General features: G+C 51.6%; 1 protein-coding gene across 10 annotated transcripts in view; it reads right to left on the bottom strand.

Annotated features, from left to right (window-relative positions):
• The window catches only part of Megf11 (multiple EGF like domains 11), a 325,247-nt gene that overhangs the window by 204,836 nt on the left and 96,192 nt on the right, over positions 1–24,219 (bottom strand). For all 10 annotated transcript variants that reach the window (XM_047538427.1, XM_047538434.1, XM_047538432.1 and 7 more), the window contains exons 2-4: positions 12,454–12,557; positions 8,098–8,199; positions 3,964–4,064 (exon numbers count right to left, since the gene is read on the bottom strand). In XM_047538427.1, coding sequence (XP_047394383.1) covers positions 3,964–4,064; positions 8,098–8,199; positions 12,454–12,551 — 301 coding nt within the window. In that variant the 5' untranslated portion in view covers positions 12,552–12,557. The remainder of the gene's footprint in view (positions 1–3,963; positions 4,065–8,097; positions 8,200–12,453; positions 12,558–24,219) is intronic.

Genomic DNA, 24,219 nt, shown 5'->3' with positions numbered 1-24,219 from the left:
GAAGACACTTGTGCCCAATGGTCTTCAGGAAATCTTTGATACCTGGTGACCCAGGTGGGGCCAGGAGTTAACTGTGTCTGCAGATAATGGGAGGGGAAAGGGAATGCATTGGGGAGGAGGCAAGGGGCATCTCTGATGTGGATCTCCACATGCCCATGGAGGACAGTTCTTCTGAGGAGGAGGAAATGCTACAAAGGAGACCAAAACAGTGCCACTCTGGATCTGTATTGAGTTCCGTTTTTTTCAGAACACTATTTCTTCTCTTCCTCTTTCCATGCACAGCATGGTCCATCCTATGTCCCAGCTGGTCCAGAGGGGCCAAGGGTCTTGCCGGAGATTGTACAGCAAGTTAGTGGCAAAGTCACCCAAGGTTTTCCCTCCCATGCCACTGTACTTCACTGCCTGTTAGAAACATGTTTTCAGGAAGGTGGTTTGGAGAGAGGGTGACATGTCCCTGCCCAGAACTCAGGAGTTGTTCTTGTGCAGGCTCCTCCTTGGGACTTTCAGTATCAGATGGGTTCTCAAGAAGTTGGCGGTTCTCTGGCTGCCTGGGCTGAGGAAGGGGAAATGCAGGGCACCAGGTTTTCAAGCTTTCCCTCTGGTACCGAGTGCCCCGAGCATAGTCTCCACCGTCTCACTATCGCCTCTTCTGCTCATACGTTCCCTAGCCTGCGTCTGTTTCTCTGGTGGGCAATGTTGACACCCGAGTGAGCTGGCTGCTCTCGCCCTTTTCTCCTGTCACAAGAAGTAGGAGGGTGCTGGTGACAGCTGACACCCACCTGTTAGGCTGAATTGTAACCCTCTAATATCCACGTGTTGCAGTCTTAGCTCCCAGCACCTCAGAACATGATCTTACTAGGAGACGGAGTCTTACAGAGGTAGTCGAGTCAAAATGAGTCATTAAGGTGGGTCCTATTCCAACATGACCATGTTGTTATAAAAAGAAGACATCTGGAGACACACACAGAGAAGATGCCTTGTGGAGATTGGAGTTACACTGTCACAAAGAGAGAAGCTGCTGGGAGCCAGGAGAGAGGCCTGGGACAGGTCTCACCCCCTCAGCCAGCCCTGCCAACTCCTTGATGGATCGGGCTTCTGATCTCCTGAACTGTGAGACAATAAACTACCATTCTAACCACTGGCCTGTGGTTCTTGGTAAAGCTGCCCTGGGAAGTTAACCCTCCCGCCGGCACCCAACCCAGCCAGGCTCCCTGCCCCTCCAGCCCACTCCCCACCACGCTCCTGCCCATCTGAGACGTCCTGTCACTTATCCCTCATGGTCTGGCCCAACGTCCCATGAAGTGAGCGCAGATCACAGCACTCTTTTCTGTCTGAGCACGTCTGTCTCTCTGTCTCACATTCAGGCACTGGGTTGTTATGGGATAACCTTGCTAAGAGTTCATCCTGCCGCAGACGGCACAAGGGCAGGAGCCACTTCTAACCCTCCCCTCATAGCCGCAGCTGGCGCTGGGGGGCGGGGGGAGGGCATTGTAGGTGTTTAATAAGTACCAGCTTGAAACAACCTCCTAGTACATGCCCTTGGTATACTGAACCACTTCCTTCGACAAGGCTGCAAGTCCCTTGAGGGTTTGTACTCATACTGTGCATTTTCCCAGGGAAAGGGTTCATGAACCTTTTTTGAGCAGTTAAAGTAAAATCTCCATGACAGAAGGAAAAAAAATGTTAAGAACCAATGGAGTGAGGTGCAGTGGAGGCTGAGGCAGGAGGATCTTGAGTTCAAAGCCAACCTCAGCCAACACAGTGAGGCCTTAGGCAATGCAGCAAGACCCTGTCAATAAACAAAACATTAAAAAGGGCTGAGGATGTGGCTCAGTGTTAAGTACCCCTGGGTTCAACCCCCAGTACCAAAAAAAAAAAAAAATGAAGAAAGGAATTGAAATTTATCAAGTTCTGATTCTGCACCTAGTGATGCAGTGATCCTAACCCCATTTTACAGGAGTGCAGAGAAGTCTCTCCTGGGCTCGGAAGCTAGAGGCAGCCTACCTAAACAGCCCAAGAGCCCAATTCTGGAGCCAGGTGGCCTGGGCTCCAATCCAAGTTCTGCTACCATCTAGCTGTGCAATCTTGGAAAAGTTGCTTAATCTCTCTGTGACTCAATTTCCCCATCCGTAAGATGAAAGAAATAAGGGCACCCACCTCACAGGGCTCTTGTGAGGAGATGAGTCAGTGTATGGAATGTGGGCAGAATGGCGCCCATCACGTGGCGTGTGGCCAGAACTCAATGGAGATGAGGCGGGTGACGCTGGGAGTGCAGAGCAAGATCTCACCAGGCCAGTGTGCCCCTGCGTCATCATACCAGCATCCAGGGTGCCACCGTGCCCTGCTCACTGCAGCAACACTGCTGTCCTCTCCTGAACACAGTCTCCAGTCCTGAGAGTGGCTCTCCAAGCTCAGCTCCCTGGTGGACCCGCTGTGGCCACCAGCAGCTGGTAGTTACGTAAGGAGCAGGTCAGGAGGCTGGGAAGGCCCTTGCCCATCAGCAAGATGGAGCCCTGCAATCAGGACACCTGGCACTTCAGCCCGGCCCTCATTTTCCAAGCGTTTTCCCGGCATCCACTTGTGGGTACTGGGAAGGGCGTGTGCTCATCCATCCCAGAGCCCTGTGCTGACACCAAACCCCTTTATAATTTCCTGAGGCCCCTGCCGTGCCCTGGGCCTGGGCAGGTCCCACACATCCACCCTGCTTGGGCTTTATGAGCTCCTGTTCTGTTGGACCTGCTCCACTCCGCGTGGGCAGAGCCACCGCAGAGCTCCGTGCTGACCTCCCTTCCACCCCCGCATCCCCAGAGTGGCCCCATCCCAGGTGAGGCATAGCCAGGGCCTTGTCCTAGCTCAGTCCTCTGCCTGCTCCTGAGAAACAACCTTTGGGACTTACTTTGAGTGAATTTCTTTGCATTTTTCCTGCTAAACCCATCGCTATTGAACCCACTTGCAGAAGCATTTTTCCTTCATTCCTGTAATGCTATTAGAATTGAGCTCCTCCAGCATCAGGGGCAATGTAACAACAGCAGGGGAAATGTCATTTCATTCCCAAGAAAAACACACTCGCCCTGTCTGAATCCTCTCTGGTGCCAGCCCCCTTGCCCACCTGGATGGCCAGGAGGATGGTAATGAGAAGCAGAACTCTCCACCCGAGAGGCAGAGGCTTCGGGGTGGAGTTGCATGAATTGGGAGCTCCCCGCTGCTCTGACACACTTCCATGCCACTGAACAGTCTCTCATGGTCCCAATCCACTGGGCGGAAGTGAGTGGGGAAAGTCCCTTAGACTCTGACAGGGCCCACAATTGTTCTCCCAGGGAGGTGACAAGACTGGCCCAAGCCCACGTGGCTGGCACGCAGGGACAGAGCCCCCACTCTTGGGTGCTTTCCACTGCCCCCACGCGCAGAGGGCCTGCGGCTGCCAGCAAGTCAGCTCTTCTCTTTCTGGGGGACGATAAGGCTTCTGTTCTCTGAGCTGACGAACAGGGTAGGAGGTGGTGTGTCTTTCATCCACCGTCTTTCTTCCCAGGTCCTCCAGTTCTTTCTGGAAATCCTCCTGGAACAGCTCCCTCCATGCCATCCTCCTCTGGGGACTGTGGTCTTGCCATCTGACGAGGCAGGCTTCCCTCCTCCCTCCCTCTCCTGCCTCTGACAAAGCCTGCTTGGGTGCCTGCGACAGCCTCGGCCCAGTACCAGGCGCTTGGCGCTTTCTCCCTTTGTTCCTGAGGGCCTGCTCTCCCCTGTCCCCACTGGGGCCTGGACTGCCTGCTCCCATCCGCCCTGTGAGGGGGTGGACGCGTTTGCACCACCCTGTCAGCACCGCACAGGCAGAGCCCTCCGGTGGGCTGGGGTGACCTAGGGTGGGCTGGGCCCGCTGCCTGGGGACCCTGCCCACAGCCCTACCCCTCTCCCTCCCCTCCACCCCCACACCCGCGCTGAGGCCAGAGAGCAGCCCCTACGTACGTATGCAGAAGTCTCCGTTCTCGTAGTAGCCAGGGCAGCACTGGGACCTCCGCCGGTACATGGTCCGGAGGCCGCGCCGATACGCCGTCTTATAACTGATCCTAAGGCACAGGGGAGAGAGCCACTTGAAAGTATTGAAAATCAATCACTCCCGTTTAGAGTGATATTTGTGTTAAGCTATATCGAGGATGCCATTCAATAATTACTTTAAAATGCATGGTGGCTTCGAATATGAAGGAACACAATAAAGAAAAATCGATGGCAGGATCTGTGCGGCTGTGGTGCCGATGGCATTGCCAGCGGGGGCGTTTCTGCTAGCCCGCTGACGGTCCCAGCCTTCTCAGCAGAAGGACCACGGTGGACAGTCTGGCTTGACACTGTGGGAGGCGGCCGTGGGCTTCGCCTTGGTTCCTTGACACTTCCAGATTCTGGGCTGGAGGAACCCACGGAGGCCAGGCCCCACTGAGTCCTACTCAGTCCCTCATGAATCTAGTTCACCCCAAACATAACAGCTCCTAGGAAGCCTCACGTGCTCTCCCTGGGAATCTAAACCTCACACCGCAGAGGAAGGAACTGGGCCTGCAGGGCAGTAGACGCCCTGGCCTGGGAGCCAGGGGCCTGGGTGCTAGTCCTTGGCCACAGGTGTTGAGACTTGATCCTGTCCCAATAGCTCCTGGGGTGGCTACCATTATTATGCCCTATTTATGTCCTCTCTTTTATTACTTTTTAGAATTTTTATGTTAGCCCCTAAACCCCACCCTTTGTTTTATGGATGAGAAAACTGTGATTCAGAGAGGTTATTGACTTGCTTGTGGTCACACAGCTAAGTGTCGGATTCAGGATTCAAACCCAGCTCACTTTAATTTCAAAGCCACAAGGCTCCACTGGCTGCCGTGTGTCAGTTCCCACGGGGTGGCTCTCTGGCCCTGCAGTTGGCCATGGTGAAGGAGTAAGGCGAAGGAAATAGGGATGTCTGAGGGCTGAACCCTGAGGAGAATCAAAAGCCCCTTTGTCATGAGTAACGTCAAAGTGGAGGAGATTTGATGTGGCCATCAGAGACCAGAGAGAGGAAGTAACTTGCTCAAGGTCATGGAGTATGAGCAGGATCAGCCCCAGGTCCCCAGGCCTCAAAGGCAGAGCTCTGTCCACCCCCTCGGCACTCGCGGGCCCTGCTCTATGGACCCGCAGCAGCAGCAGAGCAGCCGGGTCAAGGTGCCCACAGCCTGCCTCCCACGGAGGGTGGGCCCGGTGGGGAAGGAAGTCCTTCAATACAGGCCCAGAAAACCTCCTAGTCCTTAAAGCCCTCACTTCATGACAAATGACAATGCAGGCCTCAGGGAAATCTGTGATATTTGGGAATGTCGTAAGCTAAGGTCATTCTACTTCGTCAAAAGCCCATAATGGAAGGTAAGCTAGCCTCCCAGGGAAGCTCTTCCTCCGCACAGGAGGCAGTTTCGGGGGCTGTGTGAGCTTTTCAGATAAAGAATGACTGCCTCCATCCCCAGCACTGGAAAAAAATGACTCAGAGGAGTTTGACTCAGAGGTCATCATCCGGTCTATTGTCCCCACCAAGTAGGATGGCTCCAAGCCCTCCCGAAGGGGAGGTGGGCTTGGCCTCATTAACATGAATGCCTATCAAGGAGGGATGCCACCCCTTGCTTCTGGCTCCCCCATTCTGGTTTGCTCCTGTGTGGGAAGCAGGACTGGGCAGGGCCCACGGACTGGGCTGCTCTGGGGAGAAGGACACGGAGTGAAAACAAGCTACCCACCCCTAAGCAGACTGATGGTGCCGCTGTCAGCAGGCACACTCCAGGTCATCAGGAAAGCTGCAAGGCGACTCCATCATTTAACAAAATAATTCATGTTCCGGGAATACAGCCTATTTAATAAGCAGCCGCTCACTCACCCAGGCCCAGGGGTGATGGACGGCAGCCATGCCTCCGAGTGTCCAACAGAGCCACGTTTGGAGCGAACTCGGCTCTGGCACAGGGACGCCAGGGAGCAGGGGAGGAGCAGGACTCCCGTCCCTGCCTTTGACCAGGGCCACAGAAACCAACTCTGGCAAAACTGGGGGAGGTCCGAGGGACTAGTCCTTAAAGCCCGCGCTTCATGACAAATGACAATGCAGGCGGCCACACCTCATGTTCAAAGGCTAGAGGAGGGGGATGTGGTTATGGCTGAGCAACTCCTATTGGACCAACCTTTCTACAACAAACAACTATGAAATCAGGGGAAAACATAAAAAGCAACTCCTTAAAGACGTTAGGGAATGACAGTGGGCAGATACTGGAGGGGAGTGGACTTTTTTTTTTTTTAATGTGGTGTTGGGGATGGAACCCAGGTCCTCATGCATGCTGGGCAAGTGCTTTTCTACGAGCTATCTCCCAGCCCAGCAGTGGGCTTTTGGAAGAAGAAAATGGCCCCAGGCAGATTAGCTCAATAATGCTTCCAGCAATTGAAATTCAGACAGAAAACATGCAATCTTACTGGTTTGAAGACCCAAACAGGACAAGTCCAGGGTAGAACCAGCAGCGATCAAGTGAAAAGGGACATCTCAGCAAGGAACAAGCCATAAAAAGGAAGCCCAAAATGCCTTGTAAAATCTCTGCCAAACTTCAAGCCCCTGAATGATGTATGTGGAGGGAAGATTCCCAGAATCCAGAGAAGGCCAAAAATACTAAACTTTCAGAGTTTGGAATTTAACTTTAGCCAAGCTACCTGATTGCTAAAACAAACAAATAAACAAATGAACCCAACACCTCAATACTCTCTGGAGGAACATGACCAAAGCCCATCTCTAATATGTCACATGTAATGTCCAGAATACAACCCAAAGTACTGGACATACAAGTAAACTGGAAAATTACCTAAACAAGAGAAAAAGACCATCAATGAAGACTGACCCTGAGATGACCCTGATGTTGGAATTAGCAGACAGGGATTTTAAAGCAGATATATTAACTATGCTTGATGTCTCAAAGTAAGTTAGTAGCAAAGTATCAAAGAAAACCAGGACTTCGGCTTCTCAGCACAGAGTAAGCCCAACCCATCCTGCTGCCCACCATGAATCCTGCATAAACCCCAGAGGGAACAGCACTTGACAAGGACGAAGCAGAAGAGAAATCTGGAATCAACACAAATGTTTAGCAACTATGAAAAGGGCCCTCCACGTGGTCTCTCCCTCAGTTCCTTATTTACCCTTCATCTGCAGCTTTCTCATTTCCCCAAACATAATGTCACCTCACGTGTGACTAATACCTCACACTCTTCTCCATTTTTACCTTTCACTTGTCTCAAAGTATTCTCACATTCCTGACCTCACTGGCTCCCAAGGATTATTCTGTTTGATGGGAAATCTCTCCCCAAAAGTGACCTGCCCAGGGTCATCCCTCAAACATGTCCTCTCCTCCTTCCACTCCTTTCTCCCACAGTGACATGAAAGCACATCATCATCTGCAGAAGGGTGCAAGATGACCATGAACGGCTGTTCACATTGAGCACTGCTAAGAGTGGCCTGGTCAAGGTGCCAAGATGTTGCTGACTCTAGCTGCACCCTCTTCTCCAGGCTGGATGCCCTGGGATGGGGCTCCATCTTCTCTGAGGGGGGCTGGGTTAGGTAGATTTTCTTCCCCAAGACAAGACCCGAGATAAGAACTCAGGGAGGAGCAGTCTGGAGGGTGATCTAAGGAAGCACTAACAGGGGAGTGGAAAAGTGAGACAGGGAGGCAGAGGCAGCCAATGCAGAGTGTGCTGTAGGTGGGTTACTACTATGGGCGACTGGGGTTCCAGCCTCTGGGGACCATGGATGCAGCACAGATCGTACTTCATGGTTGGGCCCTCCACCCTCAGGGTGAGAAAGCTGGGGTGTTCATTCTCCAGCTTCCTATCTGCCACTGGTTAAAGATGCCCCCAAGGCCATTAACTCTCTAGTACTTTTGGCTGCCCTGACCAGGCTGCTCTGGCCAGAAAGCAGTGGCCAGCTGTGCATCTCAGGTGTTCAGTATGCAGAGAGTGGCTAGGGGGTATGGGAGGTGAGTGACAACCGCTGCTCTGGGGTCTTTTACTAACTTGCGCCAAGGCAAGCCCTGAGGACCTGCCCCTTTCCCACTCCCATTACCTGAGAGAGGTACTCACCGGTGCCGGGTACACTTGAACCAGTTGAGAATATCTGTGCACCGCGTGTAATAGATCTGATCAAAGGGGTGTGCGTACGACTCCTGGACAGTCACGGCGTAGCTGAGAACCAGACAGGGCATAGAAGCATGGTCAGCATTGGAGAGGCTGAGCTGACCTGCTATCAGGATGCAGCCTCCCACCCCAGGCTTGCCAGCCACAGCCCCGAGGCCAGGCTGCCCAGCTCTGACGTGCCCACTCCCTGCATGCCCCCAGTATGCAAACCTTCCCGACCCCAGGCTGGCCCCAGGACACCTCACATCCCTTATTGACCTTTGGCCTAGTTATTTAAAATTCTAGTTCATTTGTTCATTCGTCTGAGAATGAGTAAAGGAAGGTTTAGATTGATATTGAGTGGTTCTGGAAGGCAGAGTCAACAAATTTAAAAATATTTTATGTGAGCCAGGCATAGTGGTGCATGCCTGTAGTCCTGAGAGGCTGAGGCAAGAGGACCACTTGAGTCTAGGAGTCCAAGGCCAGCCCGGGGAACAGAATTAAGACCTACCTCCAAAACAAAATATAAATAAATATGCAGATGTACCCATGTGAAATGTTTTTTCAGAATTTTATGGTCTTCAAAAAACATATATGGAAGCTGATCTTGGTAGTAACTCCAAAGTAAGTGGCCCCATTCTATAGATAAAGAAACTGAGACTCAGAAAGGTAGCTTGCCTGGGTCAGTCAACTGGTACCAATAACTGCTAATATTTATTGAGTGCCCTATTTTAAATATTTTGATCCCTTTTAATTCTCAATCTTATAAAGTAAGTGGAATTATTGTTCTCACTGTATAGACAATGAAACTGAGCCTCAGCGAGCACAGTGATTTCCCCAGGTTCCCTAGCGACCTTCTAGCCTATTCTACCTCTAGTGCAATGGAGGCACATGGAGGACATGCCCTCAAACCTCCTGATAGGAGAGCTATTCCGTCAATCTACCTATTAGCTGTGGAAGCCATGGGGAAGCAGTAAGCCTTCTTCCGGGTCCCCGCTGGCGGGGCGGTTTGGAAGGGCACTGGAGCCTGGAATGCTCCTCCTGCACAGGTTGGTGCGCACCCGGCCCAGAGCTCAGGAATTAATTTTGAGTAGGTTGGTCTTATTTGGTGTTTTCCCCGAGAGGGCGCGCTGACCTGGGCCAGATGGCCGGGTCCGGGCTATAAAAGCCTGTCTGCTTTGCCTGAGGACACTGAGTTGGTTCGTTTGCATGGGTGCTGGGTGCTGGGCACGTGTGGGTCTGCAACAGGCTCTCAAATGCCTCAAGGGTCAAAGGTCTGGAGTCCAGCAGGAGGCAATGCTTAGGAACTCGGGTGGCGGGAAATTCTATAGGATGCACTGAGGCTGTAAGGAGGGCTCTTGGCACGTCCCTACCAGTGGGCACACTGCAGATGTGCCAGAGGCACAATTCTATACAGACACAGCCCAAAACCCTGCTCATCTCCAGGCTTAGGGAAACTGAGGCAGCTCCACACCCACCTAAGCCTCCCAGAGGCCTCTTCCACTCTGAAAGTCCACTCTGAAAATCCTCTGTCACATCTCCTGAGGCCTCACTGAGAGGTGGGAGAATGCCTGGGTTAGAGGACCCAGGCTCTGGAGCCCCCAAACATGAGGCCACGTGTGAAGTCTGTCACTTGTTAGCAGCACATTCTTGCCTGTGTTATTCAACTCCTATATGCCTGTTTCTTCACCTATAAATCTATGGTAATAATATCAGAGACTTCATGTGATTATTGTAAGGACTAAAGGAGAGCAATAATAATATCTCTCCCTCAGGATGATGGGAAGATAAAAGATGATACATATAAAATGCTTGCGAGGAACACAGTAAGTGTTTAACAGATGTTGACCATCATCCTCATGACAGGCAATGATTTACTTCGGTGTGGGTACAGGAGACTTCCTCCCTGACCAGGGCGGAGGAGAGAGGAATCAAGATCTTTACTCAGAATGACTCCCCACCTTGATTAAGCACTTGGAGGTTCTGGCACTGAAAGGGACAGTGGCTGCTCAGAAGAAAGGCACTGGCCCAAAAGAGAGAGTTGGGGTGTCAGCGGGGATGGACCCAGCTCTGCGGGATGCCCTGGGTTGACTGAGTCTGGCAATGAGACCTTGTACCAACTCCAAGTCTCTGACCTGAAGTGTGTGCCCCGGCTTCATGGCTGGGTGGTTTAACACTCCTCATTTGCCAACATGCTAATGAGGGGCCAGATTAATTTTGTAGAGCCAGGCTTTACTAGCCAGGGGAGGTCTCCACACTGGGTTTTACGGTGGAGGGGCATAATTAACGAGGAGCCCGCCAGAAGCACTAATCCAGCTGGGAAATTCTCCCTAAGCGGTCTCTGAGGACCGGTGTATTTCTGGAATGATGCAGGCTACATCTATGCTTGTATAACTGGGAGTGGAGCTCTGTTGGAAAAGTCGAGAAGGAGGCACCCTAGCGTCAGCAGGCAAGGCCTTTTCCCTGCAGAGCCCAGAGGGTCCCCAGCCTCAGCTTCACTCGGGTTCACTCCTGTGCTCTCGCCCAGGCTGCAGCCCCAGCTGATGGCCCATTTGCCCTCCCCGAGGCCCAGCCCACTCCCAATATTTTCCCATTCCAAATGCATTCATGGTGCCAAGGTTTCGAAAATGAGTTTAAGTTTGAACAGATCCACTGGTAGAAATGGGACTGTGAGAAGAGGAAGTGAGTGTGGGCCCTGCCATCAGGGAAGGCTCCCTGGAGAAGAAGACCCCTGGCCAGACAGAGAGGTGGGCAAATGGCAAAGGGGTGTCTCAGGGCCTGGCTATCATGCAGGAAGCAACAGTGCTCTACGGGGCCCATGATGGAAGTACTCATCTGAGGCTGGAGGCCAAAAGCCAGAGACTAACTTTGGGTTCTACCTGGTACTTCCCTGACCCACTGGGAAATAAAGGCTCAAATTCACTGAAACCAGAGGAGCAAGGGGCCCGAGTAAACCTTGGAAACACATGGAAAGCTTATGAAAAATGCAATATTGGATCAGAATCCCTGGGACTGGGCCCCCAGACTCTGTTATCACACCCCTCTCCACAGTGAGTCTGGTGCCTGCGAGTCTGATGCCTGCGAGTCTGATAACCAGTTCCCACAGCCAGAGTCATCAGGAGGAAAAGATGAGCTTTATGGTCCTCAGAGCACTTTAATGACTCTGGTGGCCTTGATCCTCCAACAAGCCTCTGAGGCAAGAATAATTTCTCTCCCCACTGTCAGAGCTGCAGGTGGGCTCAGAGAGGTTCAGAGACTTCCCCAAAGTCGTATAGCTAAGGGTAGAAAAATCCAGATGGGAATGCACTGAGGTCTTCCCATCGCCCATCGCCCATCGCCTATCTGGTGTGCTTCCTGGGTTGCCAGAGCACCGCCTTTTGCTCCAGTCACAGCTCTGTCAGGCCGCCACTAGAGCATCCTGTCACTAGAGATCACACTAGGACAGCACTGTCCCTCGGCCTCCCAGCCAGTCCCTCCAGGCCCACAGGTGTCCAGGACCACAGGGCTGGCCATTCACCCTCGCAGGCATGGAGCAGGGACTGCCTGATTCGCCTTCCCTCCTCTATCATCTGCTTCCCCCATCGGGCCTTCATCTTAATTTTATTCATTTGATTTATTAGCATCTAAGTGGCAGAGTCGTCCTGGTCAGCATGGCCAATCAATTCCAGGGTTTAATTCGGTTTTTCCTTATTGGGTCTCTGGTCACTGTCTTTCTGCTCACCAAAATCAATACTTTAACCTTGTGCTTCAAAGTCAGACCATCTGCAGGGAACCAGCTCGTTCCCCAGGACTGAGGCAGAATGCAGCCTGCTCTCCTGCTGTGCCCTCCAGCACCCTTCTTCTGGCAGCCCCTTGTCCCCACCAGACCAGAACCAGCCTCTCTTCCTCAGGGTAGGCTGCTTGCCATGCAACCAAGCTGCCATACTGCTGTCCATCTTGGGAGACCAGATCAGACACCCCAGCATATCAGAGAGCAAGACGTGTGGATGTGGGTGGACACTGAGTTCCCCTGGGTCTCTAAATCCTTGAATCTAAATTGGGGGGGATGTGCAATCACAGGGTGGGCCAGGACTGTCCCCTACAGCGTCCACTGCACTGTTCACCGCAGTTCATATAAGTTGCCTCCACGCTGACCTCCCTCAGCTCTGGCCTCAGAAGGAATCCACACTGCTTGGCCCTGTCCTCCTGCATCTGAGCTGAGCCCCCAGGTGGACTGCAGGCCCTCTATGGACAGTTGCAGCCTCTCTTGATGCTACTTTTGTCTCCACAACGTTGGCATCAGGGCGAGCCCTCTAAAGTGCCAGCCCAGGGTCCACTTCTTACCTCTCCCAGTGGCTACACACATTGGGGTCCTCAGGGTTCAGGGCGAGGGTGGTCTGAAGGAGGGAGAAGACAGCCAGGCCCACCACGAAGAGCGCCATCGGGGCCTGTGCAGAGAACAAAGGAAGCAGCCTGGTTACTCAGACCCTGTGGCCTGGCATCTGTGTGGCACCGAGACTTCTCATGTGAAGCAGCAGAACAGGCCTGCTAAACATACTACGCTTCCCATGGCGTGGGGTAATGAGCATTTGATATTTTACGCTTGCAGGCTTGACTAACGCCGTGACAGTTCTCCAGCTCTGAGTAACTGGAGTGTGGGAAGCCTGACTCAGGGAAAAGCCGAGATTCCCAGCCAGGGGTTCCGAATGGTTTTTGGCCCAAGGACTGTTTCAAGATGAAAGTTATAGATAGACCCAACGAAATGTAAAGCCCTTCTCCCCCAGAAAAATGCCCAAGCATGCTAATTTGGCTATAGTTTCAGGATGTCCCAAGGCCCCGAGGCCATCTTGGACCCGAGAACCCTGGATCTGGCCTACCTAAGAGGCAGCAGCCTCCCCTGGACCTCCCCCTCATTTTTGACCAGTCTTGCCCCTCCGCTCCCTCTCCCTACACCCTCCTGCCTTGTAAGAAGAGAAGAAAGGTGTCAGGTGTGGCCCACATGGGAGCTGAGCCGAGAAGGCCCTTCTGGGCAGCCCTGGTCACTGGCTGGAAGAGTGCACCCTGATTCTCTTGCCTCCTACAGATATTGGCTACCCATACCTCATGCTGGGCAAAGGTGGCTGATATCTGTAGGGGGTGTGTCACTGTGTCATTCCCACTGTGGGATGAGAGCTGAGACAGTCCCAGAAGGGGCTTTACAGGAATGGCCTCTAACATTTGATTTAGGCCCCCAAAGGGACAGCATGTGGCCAGTGTGCATACACAGATGTCAACCCCTTGTGCCTTAAGTGGGGGGGTGTCCCCAACACAGGGCTCCTTGAAGAGGGCAGAGAATAAATTGAGTGGGAGTGGCTGAGTGACCCTTGAGGTTCCTTTCCTGTGCTAGCACTGCAGGACGCCACAGTTCTGTGGCCACAGAGAACAGCCACCTGATGGGTGACTGACCTTGGGGGAGGGGGCAGGGAGGGTCACCTCAGGGGGGACTGGAATTCATGAGTGCCAATGTCATTTGAAAACTGAGTAAACACCATGACTCATGAAGATAGCACTATTTTTCATGGGTACACAGATGTGATTGTGATTTATTTAAAAGCTTTACTGCATTCAGAGTAGCTTTTCTTCTCAAGCAGTGATGCTTTTACAACGCAACTTCTAATAACCGGGGAACAGGGGTGTTCTAGAAAATATTTTGACGTTGGAAAAGGGTACCCAGGCTTGAAATAGTTGGGGAACTAGTACCCCGGCCCTGAGTTTCCACGTGAGGAATGCATTCTCCCTGGGGACAGAGAGGCTTGTATTCTGTATACACCCCCATTTATGCCCAGAGCGCAGCTACACGGGGCTCCTTCCTTCTGAAAGGTTAAACACGCTCCTCCTATCCCAATGAGTTCCTTGTTAAACCCTTTCTCAGCAGCTCCTTCAAAGATAAACAAATTGTCACAAATTCTGTATAACCATGGGGGTCCAAATTAATGATTAATGAGGTTTTACTTTCTATTTGAGATCTGGAAGTCATGTAGCTAAATGCAGATTAGCCAGATCCAAATACATTCTGCAAATCAGTTAGGAAAGAGAAGAACGATCCTGATGATTCTGCTCCATTGCCCAGCCCAGGAAGCGTGGCCACCCCATGTCCCCCTGCCCACCCTGGCTTGACAGATGCTCTCTGTACCTCAGTGAGCACCCCACGGTCTGGAGTCCACAAGACACAGGGCTGCAGAGGACCTCAGTGCTCATGTCACTCCCCTCTCCTTCAGGAGATTCAACTAGACATGGGAAACCTGACCAGGATGGGTGGCCAGGGTTGGGGGGAGTCAGGAGGGGCACAGGAACCTTCTTCCAGGGGAGGTTCAGGCTGATCAGGCATCAAACGAACAAAGGAGTGACGCCGTCCTTTGGAAAGCAGGAATTCTGAATGCCAACAGTGGAGAATTCCTTGGTGGCCCTGACTCATTACTTGGGCAGTTCCTGTTATCACCAGGATTCTCCCCAGAGGACCCTCAGATGGCATCTGCAGCCTCGCTAAGTTTGAACATCAAGCTAACTGCACAAGGGAAGATGGATCCCCAGCTCCTTTTGATACATGCTGATGGGAGAGGGAGATAACTGAGATCTTTGCTCTAATTTTCTAGATCTTTCTAAATCTTCATGTAATCCTTTCTTTCACAAGGCACGGTGGCACATGTTTGTAATCCCAGTAACTCAGGAGGCTGAGGCAGGAGGACGAGAAGTTGGAGGTCAGCCTCAGCAACTTAGCAAGACCCTGTTTCAAAATAAAAATAGAAAGGGCAGGGGATGTAGCTCAGTGGTAAAGTGTCCCTGGGTACAATCCCCAGTAACAAAAATAAAAAATAGAAAAGAAAACCTTTCTAAGTCAGGTCTAGACAGGCCAGTTCACCTGCCTTCCAGTGGCGGTAAGATCTCTAGAGACCAGCGCACAGAAAGGGTGATGGATGTTTGGATGAGCACTCAGGAAGTGGAGATGGATGGAGGGGGCAACACAAGACATAGCCAAGGGGGTGGCATTTAGACGAATTTGAGGCCTGGCTTCCACACTCCTCAGTTCATTAGTGAGACTGTGGCAAGTTTTGTGGAGCTGAGGACGCTCCAGGATTCACACCCCAGCTTGAACACACATTGGGTATGTATCTGAAGCCAAATCCACCTCTGTGGTGGTGGGCAAGGAGAGAAAGATGTCCAGCTTGGGGGTAGAAGAGATGACTCCTCTTAGACGCCCTCAGCACTCAGATTTTTTTCTTGGAGTCTGGCCCAATCTAAAAGATGCATCCTGGGCTGAGGATGTGGCTCAGGGATAGAGCACTTGCCTAGCACACACAAAGCCCTGGGTGTGATCTCTAGCACTGCAAAGAATCAAAGAAGCCATCCATCAGTCATCTTTATCCCCACCTGCCCCCCATCAGGCGGACCTCTCCCCTCCCCTCCAGCCTGGCCCACACCCTTCCCCCTGCCCTGACTGCTCTTCATCCTCCCCCTCACCCTGCCTGCTGCTGCTGGGCTTGGCAAAGGCCCTCTCAGGGGTGGCACCTCCACTGTGTCCCAGGCAGCCCAGCAGGTAGCTCACAGCGGGGCCCCACGACCCAGCCCAATTGAGTCCCATCTGCACTGACATCTTCCAGGCACATTTACTTGATCTTTCTGACGTGATCGTAAGCACCCCAAAGGTAGATCGGGTCCTGGGCTGCCCTTCCAGAAACCGATTTCAGAAAAAGTATTTCAACTTGTCTCAGACCTTTCACTCAGGAGGAGAGAAGAGCAGCCAAAAAGGAGCTGTCACCATGTGGGGGCAGCTCATCTCCATTCACTTTAATGCAACTTCCTCAAGCCCAGGAGGACGGGTCCCAGAGACACATGCTTATGAGATGACTGAGGGAAAGTCAATCCTGCCGCAGTGGTTATTAGGCCCGCTCCATTTGGAGTGACAGAGGTTAATGGATCGGGCACCATCTGATTCAGGGCATTAATAATTAAATAAGAAAATGCCCCTGGTTTCATTGCGAAGGAGGAGAACATGTAAATAAATCAGCTGGTCGTCCCCGCTCTTGTCCTGTCTCCCTGTATATTAAGGAGCACAGGAAGGGAGCAAAGTCCTAGGGCTGGAGAAGTGTCCTTCCTGATGGGGTCGTGAATGCTCCACACCATGAATTGGGCAGCGGGTGGAAGGGAGAGGAAGAGGCCAGAGGCATGTCTCTCCACCTGCCTACAGGGAATCCTCATGACGCACCTGCCACAGCCTGAAGGGATCCAGGAAGCACCCCCGAGCATCCCCACCTGGGCCTGGGCGCTGCTGCGGAGGACAAAGAAAACAGTACCAGCTGCAGACTGCTGGAGCAGACCCAAGCAGCAAGGGGTGGAAACTCCCATGGTGGTGGTGAGGGGGTGCTATGAGACTTTCTGGGATCAGGGTGGGTAGAATATGGAAAGGTGGGAGCAGAGAGAGGGCAGTGCAGGGGCAGGGACAGCCTAAGCAAATGTATGAAGGCGGGACTGTGCAGGGGAGGCTGGGGGCACTGGCAGCCGAGGCTGGCCCTGCAGAGCAGCCGCATGCAACATGGGGAACTTGGGAGGGTACTCTGCAAAACTGGCTTCTGTGGGACACAAGTCCCCAGAGAAAGTGACAGGAATCTCTCAGATAAAGGTTTCCATGAGTGAATAAGCTCTAAAATGCTGCATGCTCTGTCCTCATCTTAAATATTCACAGTGCATCTTAGCAGAACTTAGGCTCTGAGAAAACTTAAAAAGAGACCTGTTTTCCTTTGTTTCACCCAGAAGTTTCCATGGAACTATTTCTAATGATACAGCGTGATAAGCAGAGTTCTTCAGCACACCTATTTTAGAAACTCGGCTCCTCTCCATCAGGGTCAGGTTTGAGGGAAGGCCTAGTCTGAGTCAATCTGCGTCCTTGCAGTTGCGTTCATTGGTTTACACTTGAGGGCCCTCTGTGCTGCCACTGGGCATCTTAAGAGACTGACATCATAGGATCCCAACTCCCACTGCAGGATTCTGCTCTGGTCTAGGTCGCCTCTGCAGGCTGAGCCAGCTTAGAGATGGTGGCATCTTCAGGAGGCCCCTCCTTCTGCCAGGAGATCCATCATCTCCAGCACCAGCACCTGTGGAGTCCAGCCTGTCTCCCCAGTGGCAGCACACACCTGGCCAGGGACTAGTTTCTCATGAGTCATCATGCATAAACTGAGGCAGAGGGCAAACAGATGACCTCTGCCCTAAGATCAGTTGTTATGACCTGATGGTCCATCTGTGCAAAAGCCCCAGCCCCACCTGCTTCACTTCTACCTGTCTCGTCCTTTGACTATGCTGAAATCCTGGCACCAAAGCCTGGTCCACATACCTGGAACCTGCTCTCTGTCCATCCCGGTCTCTTCCAGGGAACCCTTCCTTCTCAGTGAATTTATACTGGCAGCAAGGGTGGTTGGGGGTCAGACACTGTTTTGCCAGCTCTGGGAGGCTTCTCCTCCCACAGGAACGGGGATCAGTGATAGTGGCTGCATAGAGTCCAGGCTGAGGGGAAAGCATACCAGGCTGAGCAGCAATGCCTGCCTGCCGTGGGCTCTGCGTGGAAGAGAGTAGCACAAGCCCTTGTCCTTGTGGTACCTCCAGGTGTTACTCCTTTGGAAATTGCCCCCTCCTACAGTTACCACCAGGTGTGGCCTCAGCTCTTCCCTCTGTGCCAGGGAGTCTGCATGTGGTTTCCTTCCCCTTGCACCACGCTACTGGAACACTTATCTGATGAGGGCAGCGAGTCTATTGCATTCACTGCTGGGTCCCCAGCACCCAGAGCATCCCCTGCACTTTACAGCACATCTTTGTCCACTGATTATCAGCTCTTCCACCAACTTTCTCCTCCAATCTTCCATTCATCCCAAGCTTTAGGATCAGCCACATTGCTTGTGTCTCACTTGACAGAGGACACCAAAAACCCATCCCAATAGCAAGTCACATTGCACAGGGCATTGGGGGCTGAGTTACCACTGTGCCACAAGGACACCCATCTGTTGGCATCAAATACAGTGGGCACCCGTGATATCCTGAAAGCCATTCAGAGACCCCTACCCGGGCCACCCCACCAGCGCCAGGGCATGTCTGCTCCAGGAGCCTGCACAAGGCAGGCATTGAAGCCCAGTCAATAGCTCGGGCTGCCAGCGGGGACTGACTGGTGTTCCAAGCGGCTCATGAAAAGGCACTTTCAGGCGCAGGAAGCAGCAGAAGCAAACCCCAAATGGGGGCTGATCACGAAAGCGCCTCACATCCCTCCCAGCGTGTGGGTGGAGAGAGATTTCTATCTTCTATTTATAGAACACACACACACACACACTCCTCTTTTTTTTTCTGAATAAAACAGAAAAGCCAAGTTTGCGCACAATGGGGCCATGCCAAGGTTATCAGCGAGTCTCGCCAATCTTCTTTGCCTTCATTTGCCTGCTACTCTCAGCTGGCTCCTGATCCCCAAACCCCTCTCTGTTTACTGGCCTTGCCAGAGTTTGATTAGTGCGAGATGAAAAAAGGAGCCGCAATTGCCCCATAATTAAGAGACTTCCTCCTTTGCCTTGATGGAGCCTCCTGCCCTCCAGCAATCCCACCAGGGGCTGGGTTTATGTTGAACGTTTTCTAATCTCCCGTACTCAAAAAAAAGGAAAAAAAAAAAAAAAAAAAGAAAGAAAAACAAGTTAAAAAAAATAAATCCACAGCCCTTAATCTCCAAAAGAGTGATCCCCTGACTGCAGGAGGGTGGCAGAAGTTAGCAGTGCCAATGTGGAGGTCCTGCCAGCTGCCTGCCCCACTGGGATAAATCAGAAGGGATTGGAGTCACCTCCTGAGACGTGTTAAATGTCTTCCTCTGAGTCCAGGTTCCACTGCATTGATAAATTCTGCTTTCTCTTTGCCTGGGAAGCCTCAGGCTGCAAATCCTGAAAATGGCACCACGGAGGACTGCGGCCACCATTAATCAGGATCACAAAGATTGTCCTGCCCCCTGCACCTCACGCCCTGCAGAGAGCAAGTAGCCTTGACAGGCCGTGAGAAATCATAGCATACCCTGGGGGGCGGGGGAGACATTGCCAAACTAATAAAGCACCTGCCTCCTGCCATGACGTGAAGCCTCTGGGTTCCAGGCCTCCGCCTCCCCCAGTTCCCAGCGCCTGCACCCCGCCTCCAGTCCCCCTGAAGATGGAGGGGGGACACTTATCTGTGTTCCTAGGCCATTCCATTTCTCACAAAGCAATTATCTTCATCTTTCCATTTCTTTGCAAATCAGGGTACACTCAGCTGGTCTGGTCAACCCAGAGGCTCGCTTGGCCGCTCACACCCCGCCTGCCCACTTTGGGCCTGCTCCCTTCCCCCTACCTCCCAGGGCTGCAGGGGTTCTCAGAACTGTGGAGCCTTCCATTAAATCACTGCTCCATCCACAAAATCTCCATAGGCAACGCAGCCACCCAGGACCACACGGTTCCACGGGGATTCGTCCCCATTCCTGCCCGCTTGGAAAAAACATTTCTCAAATCACAAGATGCAACCACAAGTGCCCGGATGGGAAGAGGGTAATGAAGAATGGGGTCCCGGGAAACCAATTCTCCCCAGCACTGAGCTGAGAGGGTGACAGGTTGGACAACCAGTCACATGGTATCAGAACTGGTACACAGGCAAAGCCAGCAGCATCAATTGCCCAATGCCTGGTCCCCCAGCACAGGAAAGTGGCCCCAGAAGGGAGGTGACTTCCATAAGGACCCATGACGAGTTGGCTGCAGGGTTCAAGTGAAGGGAATGTGGAGTCAGCCTGACCTGGGTTTGAAACCTGACTCAGCCTTCCTGTCTACATGAGCCAGATAAAATCGCTGCCTGCTCAGATGCCACAGGTCTTCCATCTTTCATGTTAGGTGAGACCAGCTTCCTAGGGCTGTTGGGATGTTAAATGAGACAGCAGGTAAAGGGCTCGGCCCAGGGTCTGGCACGTAGGAGGCACCCAAGAAAATATTAGTTTCTTCCTGACCCACTTCCCCCACCTCAGAGACCCTGCCATCTCTAATTCTGACTTCTAGGACTTCTAAGGAACTGGGAGAAAAAAGAAAAATAGTGATGGAAAAACCCCCTGCTGGAGATCCATGCTCGGCTGTGCCTACGTGGTCTTAACCCAGTCGGTCTTAACCACAGGGTTATCAAGGCGGGTCTCAGTTTTCATCCACCTATTCAGCAAACATTTATCAAACAGTTGTCAGTCACTGCGACACTGAGATGACTCAGGCGGGACCCTCCCCAGATCCCCAAACATCAGCCGTGGGTGTGTGAACTCAGCCATGAGAGGGCAGTGGGCTCGGATGTAGCTAATTCAAAGCACTGAGGCCTTTCTCTGACAGGAAGCCTCAGGCAAGCGTGATGGGTAATCAGAGACCTGCGCAGGGATCGATGCTGAACATTCCCGCAGGTCCCTGCACGCTGAGTCTGGCCAATCTGTTCTAGTTCCCTCTGAATCCACTGTGTATCTGAAGGGAGGGGATTCTGTCACCAGATGGCCCAGTCACCCAGCTGCATTCTGTCAGGGCTCAGAGAGCTGCACTCCCTTCTCTCTTGGGTCTTCCCTCCCAGTTCCAACCCAGCTTCCCACAGGCCAATGGTTGCCTCTGCTCTGAGCCTCGTTTTCCTTTTTCATGAAATGAGAAAGGTGGAGGTAACCTTAGCTTCTTGAGGGTTAAACAGATATCGCGGTGGTGCCTGCCAGTTGCAGCCCAGTAGTGAGAAGGGCAGCATTCTTGTGATGACTGGAACCCTTAGTTCCTGCCCACTCCTCTGTCCAGTCCTCAGCACCCTCCAAGATGGCCTCTGGCACTGTGCTCCATCCCCACCCATAGCCGGCACTAGGGCAGATCTGTGGCACCACTCTTCTGGGGCTACCTCTCTCCAGACAGGGGCTAAACGGGACAGCCTGGCTGCCAGCTCACTGACATGGGATCAGACAGGAGTGGACTCTTTAGATCGCCTTCAAGAATCTTCCGATCTAGGCCAGGAGATTCTGAAGCCAACTATCCCAAACCTTAAAGTACCCTATGCTTGTGTGTTGGTAGTAGAAATGTGCATCGTTGTGTTTGGAAAAGCAGCTTGACAATGTTTATCTTTTTAACCCAGAATTCCATTCTGCCATTTCATTGGTGCACAAATGTAATCCTAACAACTTGGGAAGCTCAGGCAGGAGGATCACGATTTCAAGGCCAGCCTCAGCAACTTAAAGAGACCCTGTCTCAAAAAAATTTAAAAAGGTTGGGGATATAGCTCAGCGGTAGAGTGCCCTTGGGTTCAATCCCTGGACACACACACACACACACACACACACATACACACACACACAAAGAAAAGAAAAAAGAAAAAAAAGAAAGAAAGTGACCGAAGTTGAAGAATGTGGTGTAGCTCTGAATAAAGAGATATGTGCATTCCTGAAGCAACTTAAATGCCTATCAGTAGGCTCCTTAAAAAAAAAAAAAAAAAAAAAAAAATTCCAGCATGTCTACATAACAGAATACCATTTTCAAGCAAGCTTGAAAAATGGGAAAATAGGGTGGCCCATACACTACACCCTACACCCTTGGTGGGGAGGGAACAATAATGTAAGTGTGTGCTTTCTGTGTCAAACACGATTGTTGCTTTAGTGTTTCTCAACAATAAGTATCATCACCTCGGTAATCAGAAAAGCATAGGTATTTTGACATAATATGTATAAGTCCACTGACACAGAAAGATGACCCTGAAGTATTATCATGTGAAAAACACAGGTTAAAAAACAGCATGAGCATTATAACCACATTTATTTGGTGCAAGTTGAGAGAGAAGGATGGAAAATGCTAGATTGCATTTTCCCAATGTGCAGGGACTTAGCAAGGGCTCCAGCCCTGAGCCTGCCCCTACTAGGGACACAGGCCATGTATGGCGCTTCCCAGGCAGCCCTTGAAGCCATCCAGCAGTGGGGAGCTTGCCATTGCAATTGGATGGTGTATATCCATGCCGTGATCATATCTATGCCGTGATTAAGAACATTATGCCATTTCAAAGACCCAAAATGATCTTACAACACAGAAAAATGGATGGATAATGTACATTTTTGTCAGCTCTATTCAGTATAATAAATGAATCAGGTATTCAGATTTTAAAAGAAATTTATTGCAGCCCTTTGTCCATGACACTGATGAATTCTGGCTTGCAGCCTGGGCAGGTCAGCCCTGCTGGGCATTTTAGCTCTCTCCAGGGCTCACCCAGACCCTGGCTTTCACATCGGGGCAACAACAAGAAGCACCGGGAACCCTGGACTCTCATGGGGTTCCTGGTCCTAATCCCAGCTCTGCCTCTTGACAACTGTGTGATACTGGGCAGGTCGCTTAACCTTTGAAAGACCCAGCTTCCTCATCTGTAAAGTAGGAACGATAAAACCTGACTTGGATGCTCATGAGAAGCTGAAGAAACGGGACTTCGAGAAGGGACTGTGGACAGAAAGGCCCTGGAAGTGCTCAGTACTGGTCTGGCACTGACCTCTTGATGAGCCTGGGGGTGCAGTGCAGGGCAAATACTCCCGTGGGTGTACCCAGACAGAATGAGTTGCTTGGGGTCCTGCACCCAGTTGGCACTGCCTTCCTGGGATGGGACAAGGCTGCCAGAAAAGAGAGAAAGGGACTATAGATGAATTTCAATAAGTTCGTAATTTGGAGCAGCCCAGGCCCTGCTGACCCAAAGTCTAAGCTAGAAATGATTCCAAGTCTGGACCAGGGACAGTTTGGCTGTGTTTCCAAACGAGCCTGTGTCTGCAACCGTCGCTCCGGCTGCAGCATTTGTGATCAGACCATTGCTCTGAGTGCTGGTTTCCTGGAGCAGATCACTCACCTTCCAGAACTTCAGCACTCCGTGCCCCCTCCCAGAGAAGGGACCCTCGAAAACAGCTCCACAGCAGATCACGATCTGTCCCTCACCACCCCAGGTTTAATTTGCAAAATGGCACACAAGCCCTGGATTCATTGTGTTCCTGGCCTGATTATTCGTTGTTTATTTCAGTATTTTCCAGGAAATTGTTCATTAAGGATGAAAGCACCTGCTTACTGTAAGAGAGCATTACACAAAGCCCCTGTCACGGGGCCTGGGAAGAACATTAATTAATGAAGTGAAACCGAACAAACATGCGATAAATTAAAGGTCTGAAAAGAAACGTCTGGCATTTAGTGGATTATGAGAAAAGGCAGAAACGAAACATCATATTTTCAGACCACAGTGGGGTTAAAAAAAAAAAAAATGGAGGAAAAAAATTACAAAAGGTGGCAGAGGTAACGATCTATTTCTGGAGCAACTAAAGCCTGTGCTTCCATTAAGAGAATTATAAATCAATTCTGTTTTGTCTGGGGGCATCTACGCGCGGTGTGTGCTAAATTAAAAAGCTTAACATGTCAGACTATTTCCTTCCGAGGGTTCCATGGAATGATGCCGACAGAGCCATTTAGGCCTGCAAGAGTCATGGCAGGTTATAAGGAGGACATTGGGGGAATTGGAGACACTTCCCTAGTGAGGCTTGCAGGGCACAGGCCATCCTGGGCACCAGCCAGGAATATATAACCCCACCTCAATTAACTGGAACCTTCAATTAACCAGAAGTTGCCAAAGCAGCCCAAAGAGGGTTGGTTGGTTTGCTTGTTTTGCCTTTTTACTTCTCCTAAGAAGCAGCTCCCGAGACTGGCTTCTGTTCTGATAATTTATTCAGCTTCATTTCCCTCCCCTCATACCCACTCCTGAACAAGGATAAGGCCTTTAGGACTGATGATCCTGAAATCATGCAAAATCCCAATAAATGCCAAGAGAATTGATCCTATTCATCATAATCCACTTACCCAAGCAGGAAAGGAAAAGGGTACAATTGCAAAGGGGTTTTGGTAACAGGCACTGGAACAGAGGAAGGTCTCTTCTGCCAACTCCATGGGAAATTCAGATAGTGGAACCTCCCCCTCCTCAAGGCAAGATGGAGGCCGAGGCAGACCCTCTGCCTGACCCCAGCTTCCTTCTGTGGCTTTCTACTCTGTCCCCAGGCAGACCTGGCCCACGAAGGGCTAACTTTCAACA

This window comes from Sciurus carolinensis, chromosome 2 (assembly GCF_902686445.1).
Source record: "Sciurus carolinensis chromosome 2, mSciCar1.2, whole genome shotgun sequence".
Classification (NCBI taxonomy): Eukaryota; Metazoa; Chordata; class Mammalia; order Rodentia; family Sciuridae; genus Sciurus; species Sciurus carolinensis.
Note: the sequence above shows the minus strand (reverse complement) of the source record. Positions and strands in the feature narration are given on the sequence as shown.